Source organism: Dermacentor albipictus, unplaced genomic scaffold, assembly GCF_038994185.2.
Source record: "Dermacentor albipictus isolate Rhodes 1998 colony unplaced genomic scaffold, USDA_Dalb.pri_finalv2 scaffold_16, whole genome shotgun sequence".
Lineage (NCBI taxonomy): Eukaryota > Metazoa > Arthropoda > Arachnida > Ixodida > Ixodidae > Dermacentor > Dermacentor albipictus.
This window is the reverse complement of record NW_027225570.1, coordinates 6,768,104-6,790,784: the sequence shown is the minus strand read 5'-3', so window position 1 is coordinate 6,790,784 and position 22,681 is coordinate 6,768,104. Positions and strand designations below refer to the sequence as shown.

Genomic DNA, 22,681 nt, shown 5'->3' with positions numbered 1-22,681 from the left:
AGGTTGCTCCAAGTTCTCCTAGGCGAGTCAAGAACAGCAGACGAGTGTGATGGCACTTCTCTTCCTCTTTGCAGCTTGCAGCTTTCGATACAGTCGAAACCCACAATAACAAAATCGCTGCTGAGGAAAGCGAAAAAGTTCGCTTTTGCGGGAATTTCGTGGGCACAAGAATGAGTGAGATAGAAAAGACAAGGAAATGGCATAAAAGACAAAAACTTCTTGCGAAAAGTTGGTAAGCTTATTTCTTTTTACTTTGCCTTGCAGCAACTTGACAGCAATGCCTTCGCAGTGCAAAAGGTGGTCCCCTGCCACGTCATCATTGCGCTTGCCGAAAAACTAACAAATTGTTTCAAAGGTGTCTAACACATCGCACGGGTTCGTCTTCTTCTCTTGATGTTTTAGTCCTTGGTGGCCTTCGATGTCGTTAGCTTCGAACACTTTACTCATGACGGCCTCGTCAGTCATTTCCTCATGCACACCTTCATCCGTGCACATGAACTCATCTCATCAACACTTAGGCCATCAGGAACTTCATTTTCCATGGCACAAAGTTCACCCCATGCACTGGCCAGCGACGGTGGCACGGTGCCCACGGCGGCACTGCTGTCATGTGCGCCTCCTCCAGTGCTGCTGCATCAGAACAGGATGCCCGCTCAGTGGCAATAAAGCTGCCGTGCTTAACCCTTTAAGGGTCAATGACGTATATATATGGCATTGCGAACAAGTCCGAAAATGGTCGTTGCCGTATATTTACGGCGCCGTCTGTACGTTTAAAAAGCACGCCAATTTCCAAACTTTTTCTTTTCTGTCATGTGCTGCCACTGTGTGGGAAACAGGTAATTTCTTTCGCGCGCCTCCCTCTCTCGGTTTTCGTTGCATGTTTTAGAGCTAGTTTGCTCTGAAGCGTCTATATACTACTGCTCGGGCATTGGCGCGCGCATGGGCGGGCAACGGTTTGGGTTTCGTTCCTCAGGCGGTTTCGGATTCTTGTGCTAGCAAAACTGATGGCTATCCATTACCAATCGCTCAAAGGGTGATCACCTGACTCTCGCTCGTTTAGTGCTCATAGGGTTCCACATAGGAAGGATGCTGCCGTGCATGCGTTTCCGTTGCTTTTTTTTTTTGCCACTCGCGAAAACTGATTGCCTCTGGTTGGCAATAAGATGAAGATTAGCGGAAGTTTGCCGCACATTTTGCTTTTTTGACAGGCACACGACACAGTTTTCTTGAGTGCGCGCACCTACGCAGTTCTGTTACGCTATGGAAGCACATTAGTGTAAGAGCAGGAATATTTGAGTCTTGTGAAATATTCTCGTGTGCACATTTTCAAAGCCTTGAACTAAGTGTACATAACAATGCATCAAATTTTTAATTCTTATAAATTTATTTCCTTGTTTTATTGTTGTTATTCATGAAGAGTACATATCATCATCAGCAGCAGCAGCAGCAGCAGCAGCCTGGTTACGCCCACTGCAGGGCAAAGGCCTCTCCCATACTTCTCTAACAACCCCGGTCATGTACTAATTGTGGCCATGTCGTCCCTGCAAACTTCTTAATCTCATCCGCCCACCTAACTTTCTGCCGCCCCCTGCTATGCTTCCCTTCCTTTGGAATCCAGTCCGTAACCCTTAATGACCATCGGTTATCTTCCCTCCTCATTACATGTCCTGCCCATGCCCATTTCTTTCTCTTGATGTCAACTAAGATGTCATTAACTCGCATTTGTTCCCTCACCCAATCTGCTCTTTTCTTATCCCTTAAAGTTACACCCATCAATCTTCTTTCCATAGCTTGCTGCGTCGTCTTCAATTTAAGTAGAACCCTTTTCGTAAGCCTCCAGGTTTCTGCCCCGTAGGTGAGTACTGGTAAGACACAGCTATTATACACTTTTTTCTTGAGGGATAATGGCAACCTGCTGTTCATGATCTGAGAATCCCTGCCAAACGCACCCCAGCCCATTCTTATTTTTCTGATTGTTTCCGTCTCATGATCCGAATCCGCCGTCACTACCTGCCCTAAGTAGATATATTCCCATACCACTTCCAGTGCCTCACTACCTATTGTAAATTGCTGTTCTCTTCCGAGACTGTTAAACATTGCAGATTAATTTTTAGGCCCACTCTTCTACTTTGCCTCTCCAGGTCTATGAGCATGCATTGCAATTGGTCCCCTGAGTTACTAAGCAAGGCAATATCATCAGCAAATCGCAAGTTACTAAGGTATTCTCCATTAACTTTTATCGCCAATTCTTCCCAATCCAGGTCTCTGTACACACTGTGAATAGCATTGGAGAGATCGTATCTCCTTGCCCGACGCCTTTCTTTATTGGGATTTTGTTGCTTTTTTTATGGAGGACTACGGTGGCTGTGGAGCCGCTATAGATATTTTTCAGCATTTTTACATACGCGTCGTCTACACCCTGATTCCATAATGCATCCATGGCTGCTGAGGTTTCGACAGAATCAAGCGCTTTCTCGTAATCAATGAAATCTATATATAAAAGGGTTGGTTATATTCAAGAGTACATATATACGAACTCAAAATATATTTTTCTCACTTTACAGTCACCCTAGAAAAATTACAGTAAATGTTTTTGAAGTAAGTCCCAAAGAAGAATTGGAATCTGCAATACAAAAAATCGATTCTGGGTGGTCACATATGGCGAAACAATATAGGCCCTTAAAGAGCTAAAACAATTTGCAATCACAGCCGAACACATTTTACCGCACAATTCCTGAGCGCAGTGAGACTGGAGACCTTGTTTTTCAAAATTGTAGACAGTGAGCTGCAAACAATTCCACATTTGTCGGTGATCTCCATCTTCTTCCTGCCCTTTTCAACATGAGCAATAATTACAGCCTTATCTAGTTGCATAAAAAAATTCCGCATTTTGGTTTGAGGCGCCATCTTGGCAGGTTGGCAAAGCAGATTGCCACACACCACTCACACACCCTAGCACCACACTGCGCACACATGATCATGTGCACGGTACACAAAGCATCATTGCAGTCTTCGCATGTGGATGTGGCCAGTCAGCGATCACGGATCAACATGCCACGCAGGCATTCATGTATGCCCATGCCGTGATGGCACACAAGGTATAAATTTGCCCACTGCAAGGTTTAGTTTGTCTTAATTTTGTTTTTCAACATTTACATCGAATTTCCAGTGAGGACACTGACTCACCCATTGCAAAGAATAAACCACAATCATTGTCATCATCACCGTCTCCTGCTGCCAGGTGCATCGGCTAATTTTTGTAACAAAAATGGCAACAGTCACGTAAGTGCACTGTGGCAGTAGCTTAAGCAATTTAAAGGCACAACCAATGCCTGCAATGCAAAGCCCAAATCACTGCATTACTGCTACTGAGCAGTTTTTGGACACTGCTAGCGTTGTGGGAGCAGATAATCTGCAGAATTCAGTGGCAGAAAATTTCGTATTGCTGTAGAAGAAAGTTTCGTTGTCTTGAGATATGAAATGCATTGGCTCCTATGAGCATTCACCAGAAATCTGAAAATATGTTGTTGCGGTGAGAATTTCATTGCCTCGCAATTTCGTTATCCCAGGTTTTTACTATATTTGCCAAGTAAGTTTTTGCAAACTTGGCCATGTCTATCAATGTTGCCTCTGCACAAAATTTACATTAGTAGTAAAGATGACATGGAATTAATTTTCTTTCTTTTTTTAAGAAACATGACAGCGCAGTCTCATTCTGTAATTTGTCTAGGCAGCTGGCTTCTGTTAACTTTACCTTGATAAGATGGTCAATTGTGTTAGAACTAGAATTTGTCAAAGTGGGAAATGAAATTCTACAAAGTGCATTGCTTTGTTTGAGCCAATTTGGTGAGGTTTAACAAACTCACCGGCATTTGTTGGAGTCAAATGAAAAAGTTAAAATTAACTGAATGTCAGGAGCACTTTTTCTTTAGGCCTACAACTTCCTTTACACAAACTGGCAAAAATCTGATTTCAAGAACTGCAGCATCAAGTTTACAACTCTGACTGCCTGATGAGACTTGACATGCCAATGCAGCACTGGGGTTGCAATACACACCACTTAATAGTGGAGGCCTTCTTAATGTGCACCTCTGTCAAATGCAACTGCCACTGTTGAACCCACAACCTCTTGCTCGGCACCATAACAGGTGACTCCGCAACAAAACAAGTTGCAATTTGGTAAATTGCATGTGTTGGTACGCCTAAAGCACACAAAATTGATGCTAGGCTTAAAAGAATGTCACACTGAACAAGTTGGTACAGTGAAACCTCGTTAAACGGTAGTTGGCTGGAGCTCGGAATAAGTATGTACTAAACGGTAGTACTGTCTAACCGAAATAGCATGAGATTGCCCACTTACCTGTCAAAACCGAACACGGAACTTAGAGAAAGTGCGATGAAAGGGAAAAAAGACATGCAGTATTTATTTGCTTCGCAGGACAAAAGCGTTATTTTCGTTTAATGCCACTGCGGCCTAGCAGCGACAACAGCAGCCTAAAACTTACTGAAGCTGCGTGCCAGCTTTTCAGCCAGCCCCCTCTTCTCGACCAATGCTCACATGGCAGATTCCTCGTTGGCGTAACGTATTCTTCATGCATGCGTGCGGTAGCACTACAAAAGTCGCGGGGTGCCTTTTTCATTGCCGGGTGCTGTTCTCGTCGCGATGATTGCATTGATGAGGCTGACATAATGCCCAGCTTCTGCCACTGTCGGGCCTGAATCGCCCGTGCTGTTGTTGCTTTCCGTGTCGTCCTCATCACTGTCGCTAGTTGACACTTCAGCAACAATAGAGGCAACGATGGTGAAAAGTCAAATGTCGTAGCCTTCATCTCTTCGCAGTCACAGCAGCACTGCCGAGCAAAACTTCGCGTTCCGAATGCCACACATCGCAGTCAACAGCAGATCCGTGTCGCGAGCCAGCGCGGACTTCTTCGTGTCACATTCGGTAGAATGAACAATGTTTAATTTTTTTTTCTATGTTGAGCACCTGGCGCCTTTCTTATCTGAGCTTCGGCATGAAATGAGTCCTCACTTGCACGAGGCTACAATGCTCTTTAGCACGGCGCCGAAATTATGTTCATGTGGCTTCATGCGCAAACACACAAGGCGCTTGGAGGCCGTTGTTACGATCTCTGAAGCTTGTTGTTCTGCCTGGCGGCCCAATGGAGACAACGCACAGCTGTGTTTGCGCGACGAAAAGTGGAAACACTATGTGTTAACCGACATGTACACAATAAACTGGTACAGTTTATGTGGATACAAAACACATTATGTTCAATGGCCACTGAGTCGGGGATTTGACTTTACTACTTTTAAAACGAAACTACTGTTTAAGCGGGTATGGTTTAATGAGGTTTTACTGTATGTAGTATTAATGCTGTAAAGTCAGTGTGAAAATTACATGAGCATGACCTAACGACATCAGCACCATCATTACTCAACGTTCCTCAACATACCACTAATTTGAAATTTATACTCTTGCAGATGTCCCTTAAACAATGCAACAATTGTCAGAAAGATGCAATGAAGTCATGATATTTTTCCTATAATGATTTGACAGACAACATTTACTTAATTGTTATATCTGTTTTGCACAAGACTTACGGAGTTGCCAACTTCACACCTTGACGTACCAATTCCTGGCAATATTTTTTAAAGGGTCCCTGAAATGGTTTTTGTTGTATACCTAGACACAGAAGTGTATCTTAAGCAATACCCTCTCACTGGAATTTCATGTCAGTGTGCTGTAATAACACAGGTACAAATGGTCAAACATTACCCTCTCCTTATGCCATAGTGTTCCCCTTCAACTTTTACACCACACCAGGCGGCCATTGCTATGTGCCGGCTCCATCATGCGATGATGCAAGTGTTGTCTACTCCCAGTTGATGTGAACCAAGTGTGTTCCCGTGTATCTTTCCTATGCAGTTTCTCTTGTTAAGCCTGGACTATGGGGCGAAATTTCAAGATGAACTTCGTAAAACGGATATAGACACGGCAGTACTACGCTGGCTCACGCTATATGAAGCGAAAAGAGACGGATGATGTCACGGGCGTTCGCCGCATTGCTGTGAGCATATATACAATGTAGAAATTGCACAGTACTGTAGCTGTAACTGCTATTATTTCAATTTGTAGTCGCCTGCTAACATGTACATATCTAATAATTGATATGTTTATGATTGCTCGCAAGATTTCTTTGCAGCCGTCAGCAGAAACAAAGGATAAGTGCTGCTGCTAACTTGTGAATGTGGTGAAATCGGCTATCCGTAATGTTTCCTCTACTCTAGAATTCCCCCCCCCCCTCCTCCGCCAAAAAATATTTTAAACAAAAATCGATGGACATTGGCAATTGAACCCACACCTTCTGCATGGAAGGCCAGAGATGGTACACCACTACACCAAAGTTTAGCTCAAGACTTCATTTTAAACAGCGCCAAAAAACACAAGGACAAGGAAGAGCACAGGGCCAGCGCTTTCCCGTGCTCTCAAAACTGCGGGTGATCGCTGTGTCGGCCAAGGGGGTTGGTGTGGGCATTAACGTACACCGCTCGTGCTTTCTAGCACGGGACAGCGCCAGTCCTGTGCCCTTCCTTGTCTGTGTTATCATAAGAAGCCAACAAACACTGACGCACCAAGGACAAACCAATGAACCACTGTAATTCACAGTCTCGGTAGCACTATCGACAAATCAGAGCAAACACATCATATTTTTAGACTTAGGGAAGCATTTGATTTTGTATCGCACGCAAGGCTAATAGAAAATCTTGAACATCTCAACATTCCTTCAATTGGGTTTGCACTTTTCTTTCTAACCGTACGCAATTCATAGTAGTTGATAATTGTTCTTCCAGCATCCTTCCTGTCACTTCTGGTGTTCCCTAGGGTAGTGTTCTTGAACCATTGTTATTTAACATACATATTAATGACATTGTAGACGCTGTTACTCAACCCATACAAATAAAACTATTTGCTGATGACTGTCTCCTGTTTAACGAGATCACCTGCCAACAAGATAAAGTTATTCTAAACTCTAACCTTCAAGACATACTAGCTTGGTGTGTGCACTGAGATATGCAGCTTAAAATTGATAAAACAGTATTTATGAAGATCCCTAAAAGAATTAATGAAGTGCTGTTTACCTGTAGCCTAGCATCCAAACCTTTTACGGAGGTGAATGAATATAAGTGCCTCGGTGTTAGAATAGCCAGTAAGCTTAGTTGGAACTTGCACATCTCTCATCTTTGCGACTCAGCTTTCAAGAAGCTTTGCTACCTCAGGCATAAATTAAAACACGCTCCTTCTGAAACCCGTCTTATCACCTACACCTCCATTGTCCGTCCTAAACTCGAGTATGCAGCTATTGTATGGGATCCCCATACTAAAACTAACATTGATGTTCTAGAAATGATACAACGTAAATCCCGAAACCTTGCATAACACCCCTTACAGCCTGCCAAACAAGACATTGCCACGCTGCCTCATTTACGCCTTATAATGCTAGAACTAATGTCTTTATGTCTTCCTTTTCCCCTTGAACAGTAACAGATTGGAACAGCCTACCTTATAACAAACTTCTCAGCACTGACTCAATAGCGTCTATTACTATCTAATTTAGTGCTTGATGTTACAAAATCTCGTTTCAATTTGCATCGTTGTGCAATATTGATTGATTTACGCATTGTAATAACTTTGAATAATGCACTCCTCTTTTTTTCATTTACAGTGATTTGGTATTGTGCCTGTGAAACAGTGTTTCAATTTGTATCTGCCACTCTCTAAGCATTATTTACGTGCTTTACTCATTATGCATTTGTAGTTTGTATTACATTCTTTCCGGAGCTTCCTTTTTTACTCCTTCGTCAATCTATTGTGTTTTAACGCGACAGTGTTAAGGAGCCCGTCTCGCAGAAAAGCCGGTGTCGTCGGCGTCGGTGGCGTTGGCCGTGAGCGATAAATCCCAGCAGGCACTTCATGAATAAAAAACAACTTGCAAGATGGGCCGGGTGGGAATCGAACCAGGGTCTTCAGAGTGTGAGACAGAGACGCTACCACTGAACCACGAGTTCGATGCTTAACTTCACGGATAACATTAAACGCTTTATTGACGAAGGGTTTGTTGCAAGAGCCATATTCATCGATCTAACAAAAGCCTTTGACACTCTAGATCATTCTATTCTTCTGTATAAGCTCGAATCTTTTGGTATTACTGGCCCACCTTTAAATCTTATTCGTAGCTACTTGTCTAACAGGCCTCAAGTAGTGTATCTTAATGGCCAATTCTCTTCTACTAAAGTAATTAACTGTGGCGTTCCCCAAGGCTGTATACTAGGCCCATTGTTATTCTTATTATTTATAAATGATCTACCAAATGTACTTACCGATTGTAACTGTTTGTTATATGCTGATGACCCTACCATCTACTCATCACAGAAATCGCTTACCGCACTTCAAGACACACTTAACACTGATCTTAACAATGTGTATTCCTGGTGCACTGATAATAAACTTCAAATCAATTCTTCAAAAACAACCTTTGTACTATTTCATAATCTACAGACACCGATTTCGTCTCCAATAACTGTCTCGTTAAATGCTTATGTTATACCGACATCTGATACTGTTAAATTTCTGGGTATTACTCTCGACAAACACCTTAAATTCAATAGCCATGTCAACTCGCTAATAAAGAAGGTTTCATTTGGCATCCACATTATCATTAAAACACGCGCATTCTTCAACCCTCATATTATTAGATCGTTGTATCATGCTTATATTACCAGTCATTTATCATACTGTTTATCTTCATGGGGTAATACATATGCCATTCATCTCAAACCACTTCAACGTCTTCAAAATCAGGCAATAAAATCAATTACCTTTAGCTCATTCCGGTGCCATTCTTTACCTATCTATCAACGTCTTAACGTTTTACCCATTCAACAGCTCTTCTATCATAAGTTGTCACTCATTACATTTCGTCTCTTTCATCGTGAAATAACCTTAGACAGTGTTCCTTTTGATAACCTCATGAACAAAAATAATACTAGGTTTGCAAAATGCAATAACCTTCTATTCCCTAAAATCAGATCTAACTATGGTAAATTTACACTTCGTTTCCATGGTATTTCACTTTGGAATCGCATCCCTGTTAATATTAGGTCATCTCTTTGATTGCAGTTTTTTAAACACAATATGAAAAGAATACTGTTAGCAGAAGCATCTTTTCATTTGTCATAAAAACATTTTCATATTTATTACATTTTCTTTACATTACTTCTATTATTGTATCGTTGGGCTTCATATTTCTGTAAAACACTTTGTATTTTTCTTTGTTCGTAATATGCAGAAGAGCCAAATTTTCGTTAGATTACTAGATATTCCTGCTTATGATTATTTATTGTGATATTACTGTATAACGATGTTTTTACTATATATCTAATTGTCTTCTATTTATTTGCATTTGTTCCCTACGAATTGTATTTTTTAACGCGTTTTTTTTTTTTTGTTCGCCCTCTACTTGCTGCTCTAATATATTACTCTTATGTACCCACTAATGATAGGAGGTCCCCCTGGCAGTTTCTCACTCTGGGACCTCCTGATGCTGTATATAATATGTAAGCCCGTTTTTTGTACATGTCATAACAATAATCTTGAACTTGAACTTCAAAGCAGTACAAAAGCTCCTCTAGTGAATGCGGTGTTTAGAAACGAGCTGTTTCTAAGGCTCAGGCGCACATTTCATTGCCGCGCCGAACGCTGCGTTGCTTGACGCTCACCGCGTCCGATGCGGGGCGCGTAGTCGCTGCACCGTAGCCCATTGTCTTACACCCCTTGGCGGGTCGACGGGAACGCTGTCGCGTTCCACTCTTGAAGGCGAAGCTTAAGCGTCCTCCATTTTTTTTTGTATCTACCTTTCCCCTCCTGCCTAGGCCTTCAAAGGCCTGCAGTATTCCTAATTAATTAAATCAAAAATAAAACATAGGGAAAAATACGTGTGCTTAATAAATGAAATAAAGAAACAATAAATTAATGTCAATGAAAGTGGATGAAAAAACAACTTGCCACAGGTGGGGACGAAACCCACAACCTTTATATTTCGTGTGCGATGCTCTACCAATTGAGCTACCGCGACGCCGTTTCCCCATCCACTTTCTTGGGTATCTATGTTTCCTAGTAGACCCCTTGGTGCGTTAGCCTGCGCTACCACTCACACACCTTGGCGGCGGACGTGGCGGGTTGTAAAAGAAAAGAAAATGAGCACCGGTTTCTGCCGCTCCTTCTATTATCTCTTTCAGAGACACAATAGCCTACAACCACCAGTGAAACAAGTACAGTGAAACCTCGTTAAAACGTAGTTGGCTGGAGCTCGGAAAAAGTACGTGCTAAACGGTAGTACTGTTTAACCGAAATAGCATGAGATCGACCACTTACATCTCAAAAATTGAACTCGGGGAGAGTGCGATGAAAGGGGAAAAAACATGCAGTATTTATTCACTGTGTGTATTTTTTTTTTGATGCCATGGCGGCCTAGCAGCAACGACAGTGGCCTCAAACTTGCTGAAGCTGAGCTTTTCAGCCAGCCCCCCTCTTCTCGGCAAACACTCGCATGGCAGATTCCTCGTTGGCATTACATATTCTCCATGCACACGCACGGTAGCGCTGCAGAAGTCGCAGGGCGCCTTTTTCATTGCGGGCTACTGTTCTTGCCTCGACGATTGCATTTATGAGGCTGGCCCAGCTTCTGCCACTGTCGGGCCTGAATCGCCCATGCTGCCGCTTTCCGTGTTGTCCTCATCACTGTTGCTAGCCGACACTTTGGTAACAACAGAGGCAACAATGGCGAAAAGTCGAAACGCGTAGCCCACATCTCTTCACGGTCGCAGCAGCACTGCCGAGCAACTTCTTTGCATTCCAAATGCCATGCACCGTACTCAACAGCAGATACCTGTCGCGTGCCAGCGCTGTCTCGTGTAATGTTCGATAGCACAAACGATGTCTAATTTTTCTTCTATGCTGAGCATCCAGCATCTTCTTTATCCGAGCTTCGGCATGACACAAGTCCTCACTTGCCCGATGCCACAACGCTCTCTGGCACACCGCCGAAATGATGTGGCTTCACGCACGAACGCACAGGGCGCTCGGAGGCCGTTCCGATCTCAGAGGCTTGTTCTGCCGGGCCGCCTGATGGAGACGACGCACCGCCGTGTTTGCACGACGAAAAGTGGAAACACTATGTGTTAACCGATACGTAGGCAATAAGCTGGTACAGTTTGAGCGGATACAAAACACATTATGTTCAATGGCCGCTGAGTCAGGGATTTGACTTTACTACTTTTAAAACGAACCTACTGTTTAAGCGGGTACGGTTTAATCAGGTTTTACTGTAATAGAGGGCTGCTGTGCACGTCATTGACATGCCAGCTGACACACGGGCGTTGAACGTGATTGACAGATGGCCAGGTCCCTGGCCTTGTGCACAGCGCTCCTTTATTCTCAATTCGACAAGCTCACACACCTTCGCTCGGTGCTGCACCCACCTGTCTTACGCCCTCTCTCCTTTAGAAGAACCCCACATGTATACCGTATTTACACGATTGTAAGTCGGCCTATTTTGTTGCATTTCAAATACGAAGTGGGGGGGGGGGGGTGGACTTACAATCGAAACCAAAACATGGCATCGCCAAAAAAGCGAGAACAACAGGAGCTACAACATGGTTATAGTTTTATGCTTGCTGTATGGCCCTACCCATAGCCTTTCGCTATCCCGCATGTTTGTTCATTTTCGGAAGGGTTTTTCAACATTTTTTAGAGTTTTACAGTGCACACAACGCTCATGGGGAGATGTCGATAGTTGATGGAAGCGCCGCTGTTCTATTCGCGGCAGCACCCTCAGAACAGCGGCGCTTGCGGGGAGTATTGGTAGCCCATGGAAGAGCACACACCGATCACAGGTTTTTCTCTATAGTTTGTCCAAAGGCGTTGGTTTGGCGCACTCGACTTGACTGCCAGCTACATGCTACTTCCATGCTTCCTCAGTCATCATGAATGCTCCAGGCCCACTAATCATTCGCAACAACAAAATTCACAACAGTGTTCAAGAGGGCTGCCATCCTTTATGCCGAAGAAACAAATCACTGCACAGCAGGGCCGCAAGTTCGATGTTTCTGAACAAGTGGTGCGAGAGTGGCGACTGCAGCGAAGCAAAATTTTCACCTGTAACGGCAAGTGAGGAATTTCCCACATGCCGATGTTTGGACGCTTTCCGGAGATGTAGGCCAAGCTTGCGGCGCATATAGCTGAAATGCGTGATCAGTCCCTGGCAGTGAAGTGCGACATGGTCATGAAAGAAGCCCGGATCTTCGCCTTTTAAGGACCTGCTCCGTACAAGTGGCTGGCAGCAGAAGACGACCACGAACTTACGCCAACCGGACCTGCGTGTGGTTGGGTGCATTCGGTGTGGGCTGCTGTTCCATTAGATGTCGTGGTGCACTCGCTGTGGGACCGTAGCAGGGATGACGATGGCAGCACTAGTGAAGACGAGTACTCCAGTGACCATGTCATCATCCTTATCAGCCTGGTTACGCCCACTGCAGGGCAAAGGCCTCTCCCATACTTCTCCAACTACCTCGGTCATGTACTAATTATGGCCATGTCGTCCCTGCAAACTTCTTAATCTCATCCGCCCACCTAACTTTCTGCCACCCTCTGCTACGCTTTGCTTCCCTTGGAATCCAGTCCGTAACCCTTAATGACCATCGGTTATCTTTCCTCCTCATTACATGTCCTGCCCATGCCCATTTCTTTTTCTTGATTTCAATTAAGAAGTCATTAACTCGCGTTTGTTCCCTCACCCAATCTGCTCTTTTCTTAACCCGTAACACTACAGCCATTATTTTTCTTTCCATAGCTCGTTGCGTCATCCTCAATTTATGTAGAACCCTTGTCCTATGCCTCCAGGGTTCTGCCCCGTACGTGAGTACTGGTAAGACACAGCTGGTTATACATTTTTCTCTTGAGGGATAATGGCAACCTGCTGTTCATGATCTTAGAATAGCTGCCAAACGCACCCCAGCCCATTTTTATTCTGATTACAATCAACAACCGATTTTTCGGACCCTCTAGGGAACGTAAAAACGTCCGAAAATTCAGAGAGTCTGATAAAATGAATGCATGCAAAAAAGCGCATGTGTTTTTCTTTTTTTTTTTCGGATCTAGAGGTAAAGGGCGAAGTACCAGGCTTCCGAAACCCTGCCAAAGCATCAGTGAAGTGGCTATAAAAAGAGTTGTTCAAAAACTCTGTATGCAGCCGGCTGCTGGTTTGTTATGGTCATGTGCATCGTCGGGCAGCCGGTGTTATTGCTGCAGTGGCTTGAAGAACTTATTGATTGTTGTTTGGGCGGTGTTCCGGTTGCATGTGATCATGTTCACCTCGATCTGAGCAAGGGTCATGTCAGCACTGTACACCAATGAAAGAGCCAACACTGCTCGCGTCAACTCGGCGCTTGTAGGCGACGCAGGCATTGGCTCCTCATTTTCAACATCGGAGTCTTCTGAAACCCCCACAACCTGACGGACTATTTCCTCGTCAGTCAGTTCTGCGCCGGTACTAACCGAGGGTACTGCTTTTTGCGCTTTGATGCCATCGGCAAGGACGACAAAGATGGAGTAGGGGCCATCGAAGGCAAGCAAAATCCTCAATTTGGGAACAGTGGAGTTCGTATACGAGTGTCGAAGCACCTAGGCTTTGCATCGCACAGCACACTTGACACAACGGCATAACCACACACCACGCTAGCCAAAACGTGGCCTGCGCAAACAAACGAATGGCGCCACTCCGAAAACTCTGCCAGAGGTGGAAGTGCGGCGATGAACATAGCCAGTGTGGCCAGACCACACTGGCTACACACCGATCTGACCAGTGTGGCCAGATCGGTGTGTGACAGCTAGATTCGGCTAGTTGTGGTTCAAAGCCGTGATATGCTTTGGCTGCGAGTCGATTTCCTTCGCAAGGGCGCTGCACGAGGAGCCAAAGGACCCTCTGTCGCGTCAAAAAGTCCGGAAAATTGGACGGCGGGGGGTTCGAGCGTCTGAAACTTCAGATGTCTTTATACATTGATTCTATGGGGCTCGTGGCAGTGCCGCGAAGACATCCGAAATATCAGGCATGTCCGAAAATTTGGGTGTCCGAAAATTCAGTCGTTGACTGTATTTGAGTCTTATGATCCGGATCCGCGGTCACTACCTGCCCTATGTAGATGTACAGTCGCCGACCGATTTTGCGGACTCCGAAAATTCGGACATGCCCGATTATTCGGTCAGCTTCGCGGCACCACCATTCTCGCCATAGACCATAATGTATAACAACTGCCGAAAGTTCGGACACCTTGCAACCTCTCGTCTGATTTTTCGGACACTCCTTGAGCCAACTCGGTCGAGAGCACCATGCACCGACTCTGACCGGTGCATGGTTCGACTTGCTGAACGCCATTTTTATTTTGAACGGAGCTTCCTTGCTGCCCCACGAAGTGGCGCTACTGGAAATCCCCGCTCATCATCATCGTTTCTGCCTTGTTAGATAGAGTGGCTCTGCAGCAGTTCCGGTTTCAGCTTAGTAAGCCATGTCAAGACAATCCAGCAGCTGATTTGTTTCTTCGCGCAAGACGCTGCGAGCAGGCCGTGTGTTTCGTTTGTGCGACTGGTGTCGGCACGGTGGTGTTTGCTTTGTGTGCTGTGTTGAGGTTTCGGTGATCCAACGCGGCATACGTAAACATCGCGTCAAGGGTCTAATGGCGCCGACAGTGCCGGCGCAGACTGCGCTGGGGAATGCCGGCAAGCGGGTGTCGGGAGGCCTAAGACTTGTCGTCTTCCGATGTGCTCCCTACTGACGCGGGAAATGTTCTGCCGAGACCTGTGCAGTGGTTCCGGACACCGTCTCATTTGACAGTTTCACAGGTGCTCGTGCTGCTGTGCTGACATGCGCAGAACTCAATGACGGCGAGATCATTCGTCAGGTTTCTGCTGCACCGCCGGACGATGACGAGTCGGAAGACGACGCACCATGTGCTGCGCTGCCGTGGCATGCGGAGCGTGTACAAACAGTGACTGTGCTTTCAGCCGCTATTAGTGACCGTACAACCCTCTCCGAGATTCAGGCTTATCTGATAGCGCGTAAACGGAACAGCGTGCAACGGCGCATTGACGATTTCTTCCAAGCCTACTGCTGAGCCCGAATAATTGCGTGGAAATAAAGGATTTAATTTGTTTCTTAATCTGCTTTTTCGGACACCTGTTTATTCGGACATTTTCGCAGTCCCCGTGAGGTCCGAATAAACGGTCGGCGACTGTATTCCCTTACCACTTCCAGTGCCTCGTTACCTATAGCAAACTGCTGTAAACTGACCATGTCAGCTACTAATGAATTTTCATTATCAAATGCGCCCTTGGGTATGCTCTTTTCTTCTCTTTCGTGTCACACGATATGGGGGGGTCGACTTACTATCGTGTAAATACGGTATACTGTGGCGAGGAGAGCATATGTCGCCTTGAAGAAGACAAGTGCACTTGTCGAAACGTTGGCTCCTACTTTCACCTTGTTCTCGTTTTGCTCATTGTGTTGAATTTCCATCTCCCGCCTTCCCTATGTTCTCCGTTATGCATAGATATGCCATTAAAAATACGCTTAAGGTGGTAGGCCATACAAAAAAAAAATTCTTCATATCAGGAGCCAGGATTCAAAACACCATTTCTTCCTAAAAAAGCATGTCTTATTAAGCTTATTTAATCATATCATAAGAAGCCAACAAACACTGACACCAAGGACAACATAGGGGAAATTACTTGTCCTTAATAAATGAAATAAAGAAACGATAAGTTAATCGAAAGTAAAGTGGATGAAAAAACAACTTACCGCAGGCGGGAACCGAACCCACAACCTTCGCATTTCGCATACAATGCTCTACCAATTGAGCTACCGCGGCGCCGTTTCCCCGTCCACTTTCTTGGGTATTTATGTGTCTTAGTAGAACCCTGGGAGTGTTAGCAAGCGCCACTACTCACATACCTTGGTGGCGTACGTGGAACGTCCTTTTTGCCGCAGGCATCACGAGAATGTGATCTTTTTGGGTGAAGGCAACTGGTCAGTAAATCCACACATGCTACCTGAAGGCATCAATGTTGCCGGATTCAAGACCCTCGTTATGTAATAAATGAGAAGAGAGGGGGTTAACCGAGGTCCCGATTTTTATTAGTCATATCATAAGAAGCCAACAAACACTGACACCAAGGACAACATAGGGGAAATTACTTGTCCTTAATAAATGAAATAAATAAACAATAAGTTAATGGAAATTAAAGTGGATGAAAAAACAACTTACCGCAGGTGGGAACCGAATCCACAACCTTCGCATTTCGCGTACGATGCTCTACCAATTGAGCTACCGCAGTGCTGTTTCCCCATCCACTTTCTTGGGTATTTATGTGTCCTAGTAAAACCCTGGGAGTGTTAGCCAGCGCCACCACTCACATAGCTTGGCGGCAGACGTGGAACGTCCTTTTTGCCGCAGGCGTCACGAGAACGTGATTTTTTTGGGTGAAGGCAACTGGTCAATAAACCCACAGATGCTACCTGAAGGCATCAATGTTGCCGGATTCGTGACCCTCGTTATGTAATAAACGAGAAGAAAGGGGGTTAACCGAGGCCCCGAAACGAGAAAATGGCATAGTTTCGTTACTTGCACACGTGACTGCAGAACCGTGGGAACAAGCAGACGAAGCGAAAGTACATCTCTCTTGCTGCGGTATGAAATGAAACAAAAACACAGACATTTTGTTTCTATGTTTCATTATTTCTCTAAACTTCAATTCATCAATTCAAGCAACAGATGATGCGTTGAATAATTATCTAAGTCACGTGTCGCTACGAGCGATATCACACTGCGGACACGAGCACGTAGGCACAGGGACACGAGGACGTCACTGTCCGGCTTGAAGTGCGGTCGCCGCGAGGGAAAGGCAAACGCCATTCAGATTGAAATTTCAGACCATTCCGTGGCGTGTAGCGATGTAATTCTTTGCAAACCAGATTGTTAGCTTGCATTGTATGCTCTGTGCTTGTCAGCTCAAAATGACCTGGCCTGGTGAGGGGCCCTTTAAAAGAGAAGCCTGCCCATTTTCAACACTTTTCCCTTGTATGTAAAAACAATTTGACACGTCAAGTTTGCCATAAGTGATATGAAAAATCTTGAATGACAAGTTAAAAGTGGACACCAACCCCACAAGTTTACAAAAGAGAAAGATATTTCAGATCCCACAGGGGAGCCAGAAGATATTTCCCTTTTATAAATGTTCATGGTCGGTGCCCCCTTTAAACTGTTGTCATGTCCTGACTAGACATGTTTCCGTCCGATTCTTGATTTCACATGCCTTATTAGTTATTGCACACAAACAATAAAGCACGTTTTTATGTTTCAGTGTGCAGTAACTAATAAGGCATGTGACAGCAGGTTTCATGGGGCCACAGGCTCGCTGCTGTTATTGCAGGTGTGAAACTGTCAAACATTCCACAATTATTTCCAATAATTAATTATTTCTACATTTGTTACACATAGGTCTGAATGCACTTGAATTAGGTAATTGGAGTTGGCTCTAAACTAATGCTTGCTCTTAAAAGACACTGCATTGAAGTTTAATGCCTGCATTTATACTTTATTCTTCCTATGTTTCAATTTCGTGGTGCTGTGAGCTTATGGGGAGATAGCGAAATCTCAGTACCATGATAACACTCACTGTTCTGAATCCTGACAATGGACTCCTTCCTCCCGTATGACGATCACATTGCTGGAATAGTTCTTCGCCTCGTCTTTCTTGTCACCCTGCTCAGCAATGTCCATGACCTCATCTGGACCTTCTGAGTCGTCGCAGCTTTTGGCATCCCCACCATCGTCATCACTGCATTCCTCCACCTGACCAGGAGAGGTACAACAGGGGCCAAACAACATGGTGGTACCCAGCCCACCTCCAAATAATACACCTCCAGCAGAGCACTACGTACTAGTATGAAGCATTGTTGTTTGGTAGTACAGTCAAAACCTGTGATAACAAAATCCCGCAACAACGAAATTCTTGCGACAACAAAATAACGGAATATTTTTGTATCCCCAGCGAACACCCATAGGATTCAATGCATTTCGTGCCTCCCAGCAATGAAATGTCGCTGTACTACAGTCCCGCATCAACAAAATTTGCCGGAATATAACGCCCTGCATATTACCTACCCGCACAAGGCTAGCGTGTCCCACAATGTGCTCAAATATGATTGTTTTGCACTAAAATTGCGTAAAATACCACCACAATGCACATGCATGGGCATCGCCATTTTTGCTTATAATAACCAAGTGCCGGAAACACATCATGGCCTCCACCTTGTTAACTACACACTTTAAACGTCAACTCTACTTTTCTCTTAACTAATTCTCATACGCACTACTGTGTTCTTGTTTGGGGAGTTACATCCCAGACTAATCTGAAAAACCTTCAAAAGGAGCTCTTTGTTTTATTCTTATCATATTGCCCCTGCAGTAGTGGGGACAGTGCAAAAGCAGAGGCAGGAAGGACAAGAAAGAAGTGCACGTGCTACCCCTGCCTGCTCTTTCCTCTTGTTAAACTTTCCTCTTGCTAACACTGTGCGCACACCGACTGAACACCGCCGTGCGACCTTTGCAGAAGCCCTGAAACTCCCTGCTTCGTCACCCCCATTGTTTGTTCACGCCGCTCATCTGGTTGCACTTTCACCAGCCCAATCGGTACAGTACATTGCACAATGCACACCTCTAGCGTTTCTGCCTGCCACTCCTCCTGTTTTGCTTCAACCAGAGCAGCCAGTGCATTATTCCGATGATCGAGGCATGACCCCTCGGAAGTCGTATGTTTGGCGCGCACCGGACCGCAGTCCTCTATGCTTCTACTGCAGTGAGGCAGATCATTCATACCACCAATGCCCATGCTGACGTCTCGGATTGCTAGACTTTTCTGCCTACTGGCCGCCACCCCGACCTGGCTAACGACCCCAGGATATTAAACATTATCTGGTTCAGCAGCGCACGCCACTGCCTACCGGACAACAGTCATGCTAGCCATCGCCAAGGCAATTTTCACCACCGCCCTAGCTATATTCGAGTGCACGATTGCCAAGTCCCGCTGGGAAAACAAACTACAGCGACCTTTGGGGGCAAGGCTGCTGGCAGTGGACATGCTGAAGATTTCCGATGGACACGAACAAGGAAGGGCACCGCAGCTGCAGCTGTGTCAACTGCAGCTGAACAGATGTAATGCAGTGATTTGGGCTTGTTGGTAAGACATCATGAGGCTTGTAGAGCGCGAAAAAAACAAGGACAAAAGCAAGACGTGACACACACAGGCGCTAACTTGCAACACTCTTTATTTCAAGCATGGGACCCATACATATATAGTACAACTTTTTCGCATACATCATCATACATGCGCTGTTTGCACAAATTTCTTACACACCATTGCGCAGGTAAGCTAACTCTTTGCGTGAAAGGGCAACTGATGGTTTTGACACACAGTTATCCCCAAGCCTATCAATAATTCCCGCTTCTATAATTTCGCAAGTTAACCTTCCTCAGGCTCTTCCCACAATGGAGCAGTCTCTGTGTGATGCAGGCACTGCAAGTGCGCTGTTGCCAGAGTGGATGATGATGACCACTCGACGTGTGCTCCAGCATACAGAGACTGCTCCATTGTGGGAAGAGCCTGAGGAAGGTTAACTCGTGAAATTATAGAAGCAGAAATGGTTGATAGGCTTGGGGATAACTGTGTGTCAAAACCATCAGTTGCCCTTTCACGCAAAGAGTTAGCTTACCTGCACAATGGTGTGTAAGAAATTTTTGCAAACAGCGCATGTATGATGATGTATGCGAAAAAGTTGTATATATGTATGGGTCCCTTGCTCGAAATAAAGATTGTTGCAAGTTACTAGCACCTGTGTGTGTCACGTCTTCCTTTCGTCCTTGTCTTTTTCACGTGCTATAAGCCTCACGAAGCTGAACAGGATGACCAGCTTTCGCTTGACATACCGGTGGTGATCGACGGTTACACGGTTAGCACTTTAGTGGATACCGGTGCGGACTTTTCTATCTTAAGTGGGAAGATGGTTATGTTACTGAAGAAAGTATATTGCTCCTTCGCATGGCTCGCAGATTCAGACGGCTGGTGGTCATGTCGTTACTCCACTGGGAACCTGCACGACTAAAGTTTGGATTAGAGGATCGACATTCATGGCCAGCTGTCTTGCCCTACAGGAATGCTCCCGTGGCGTCATTCCCGGGGTTGACTCTCTGCAAGAATACGGCACTGTTATTGACCCATGAGGAGGCGGAGTCGCCTTCTCAGCCAACCAAACAATCAACGGGTATGACGACAACCGACATGACAAGGCCCTTCGTGTTTCCATCGAAAGCGTTATGCTTCCTCCACGAGCCAGTGTCAGCGTCGAAGTTATGTGTGGTGGAATGCGTGACGACGAAGTGGTCACAGAAAGTAACTTATCACATCTACTGACCCAAGGTGTTTGTGCGGCTAGGAGTGTGCTACAGCTTAGTGATGCCTGCTCTCTGTTGCTTGTCACTAACTTCAGTAATAAGCATTGACACCCTTTCTGCAGTACTTCGATTGCATTTGCCGACGAAATAGAGAACATGGTTGAATGTTTTGCCTCTGAAGCAGTGGGGATGATTGACAAATCACTGGGTAACATCGAAATTAATTCAGAGCTATCGCAAGACCAGGCCGCACTGTGCAAGCTTTTGCTTGAATTCCGAGCATGTTTCACAAGTTTGTCTAAGGTACGCCAGGATTCAATCGCAAAGCGCAGGATCATCACATGCGACGACGCACACCTGATACATCAGCAGCCCCACCGCGTGTTGGCGAAAGAATGCAAAGCGATTCGGACATAAGTAAAAGAGATGCTTGAAGACGGTGTTATCGAACCTTCCAAGAGCTCATGGTCGTCTCCGGTCATTCTTGTAAAAAAGAAAGACAGAACGCTATGCTTCTGCATAGACTACTGGAAGCAAAAATTGGAAAATTCGACGACAACGGTAACCACCGGGCCCAACCTGGCTAAGCCACGGATGGCTACACGTGGCAGGGTCGAACCCTCATGTGCTCAGCTATGTGGTGTCGCAACACACCAAACGCCTGCTGACGTAGACGCCCCTGCGGGGTAACAATTTCCAGGTCAGGGGCACACTTGTGTTTCACAGAATGAATGACGTTAGGTATGTCATTTTCACAGGGTGTCTACCAAGCTGACATTTCCAAATTCCCTGAGTTTTCCAGGTTTTCCGTGAGCACTTTTGCTAAACTCCCTGAATGAGCCAGAACTTTGTTTTATGTCAAGACAGGCTGACACCATGTTGCCCGATGCTGTCACTCTCTAGTAAGCATGTTGAAACAAAAAAAAAAATGACTTAATCCAGTTTGAATAGTAAGGAGTAATATCTATTTTACTTAAAAAGAAAACAGAAGGAAGGTGTTAGTAAAATGCACAGTGAAAAAAAATGATAAAACCCATTGCAAATTGGGTCGAACATATTCAAATACGAGTGTAAGGAGATGCATACATAAGTAAATATTTTTTGAATATGAGCTATTTCTATCAACTGATAGCAAGCTCATCGGTATGAGGCCTGAACTTTGTCACAACTAAGATTCTCTCTCAGCAGCTGGGAAGTCAATCTCAACTGTCCTGACAATGACATACTCTATGCCCGTACAAAACATCTCAGTGTAGGGTTTCACTGCTTTAAATGGCTTATTTTGGTTTGAATGAAGGACACCTGCATCTCGGCATCAGCCAACGCTTTGTTTTTTGAGCTCAAGCTCCTTCAAAGAAGTGGTGGGACGCTTCATTTCCCGTTAATTCCTCAGGACGTCGGTCCTTCCTGTTCTCATCCTCCTTCTGCCACACGTTCACCCCATGGATCATTTGAAGCATCTTGTTGGTCAGTTGTACAGTCAACGTCCAATTTTTCGGACTCCCTAGGGGCCGCAAAAACATCCGAAAATCGGGCAGTCCGAAAAAAATGAATTCATGTCTCTAACTGCCTATGAGGGCTAAAATTGGAACAGGCACGTCCGCAAAAGTTCTTAAGGCCTGCCAGTACACTTACTAGGCATATCAGTGCTCGTACTGTGACAGGAGATGAGGGTGCACGCGCGTATATTTAAGGAATACATAATGTGTCCCGTGACAATTGCCCCTTCACACGCTTGTAAGCTTCACCGCCTAACATTGCTGTAATGAGGCGAAGCTAGCTTTCGGAAACTGTCATTACAAAACGCGCTGTGTGTGACCTGCGAACTTCGAAGCCAATGGCGAAGATTACAAACGTGGTGTTGGTGCCATTGCTGACAGCGGCGAATTCTTTCAATGAAAAACACGGCACCGCACGGCAAGAAGCTTAACAGCGAACGTAGAAGCAGCTAGGCCTAACGTTGCGTGGTGGTGGCCACGGCTGCCGGCGGATTTGCGTGCGATAGTGCCAGTTCGGGGCGGCGAGATAATCAAAATGGCGGCGGTGGCGGCTTTGATTAATGCCATTTCAGACCTGCAGTCAGGGCAATATACATTTACTATATAGAGTACGTGGTGGT

The 22,681-nt window shown here is 45.2% G+C and overlaps 1 protein-coding gene across 4 annotated transcripts in view; it reads right to left on the bottom strand.

Annotated features, from left to right (window-relative positions):
- The window catches only part of TTLL12 (Tubulin tyrosine ligase-like 12), a 288,546-nt gene that overhangs the window by 262,178 nt on the left and 3,687 nt on the right, over positions 1–22,681 (bottom strand). For 3 of the 4 annotated variants that reach the window (XR_010564211.1, XR_010564212.2, XM_065431507.2), the window contains exon 3: positions 17,789–17,964. Coding sequence is in view for 2 of the 4 variants with exons in the window: in XM_065431507.2 (XP_065287579.1) it covers positions 17,789–17,964 (176 nt within the window). In the remaining 2 variants the exon portion in view is untranslated. Of the gene's footprint in view, positions 1–12,217; positions 12,312–17,788; positions 17,965–22,681 lie in introns of those variants that run through there. The other variant, XM_065431508.2, reaches the window with a different exon arrangement.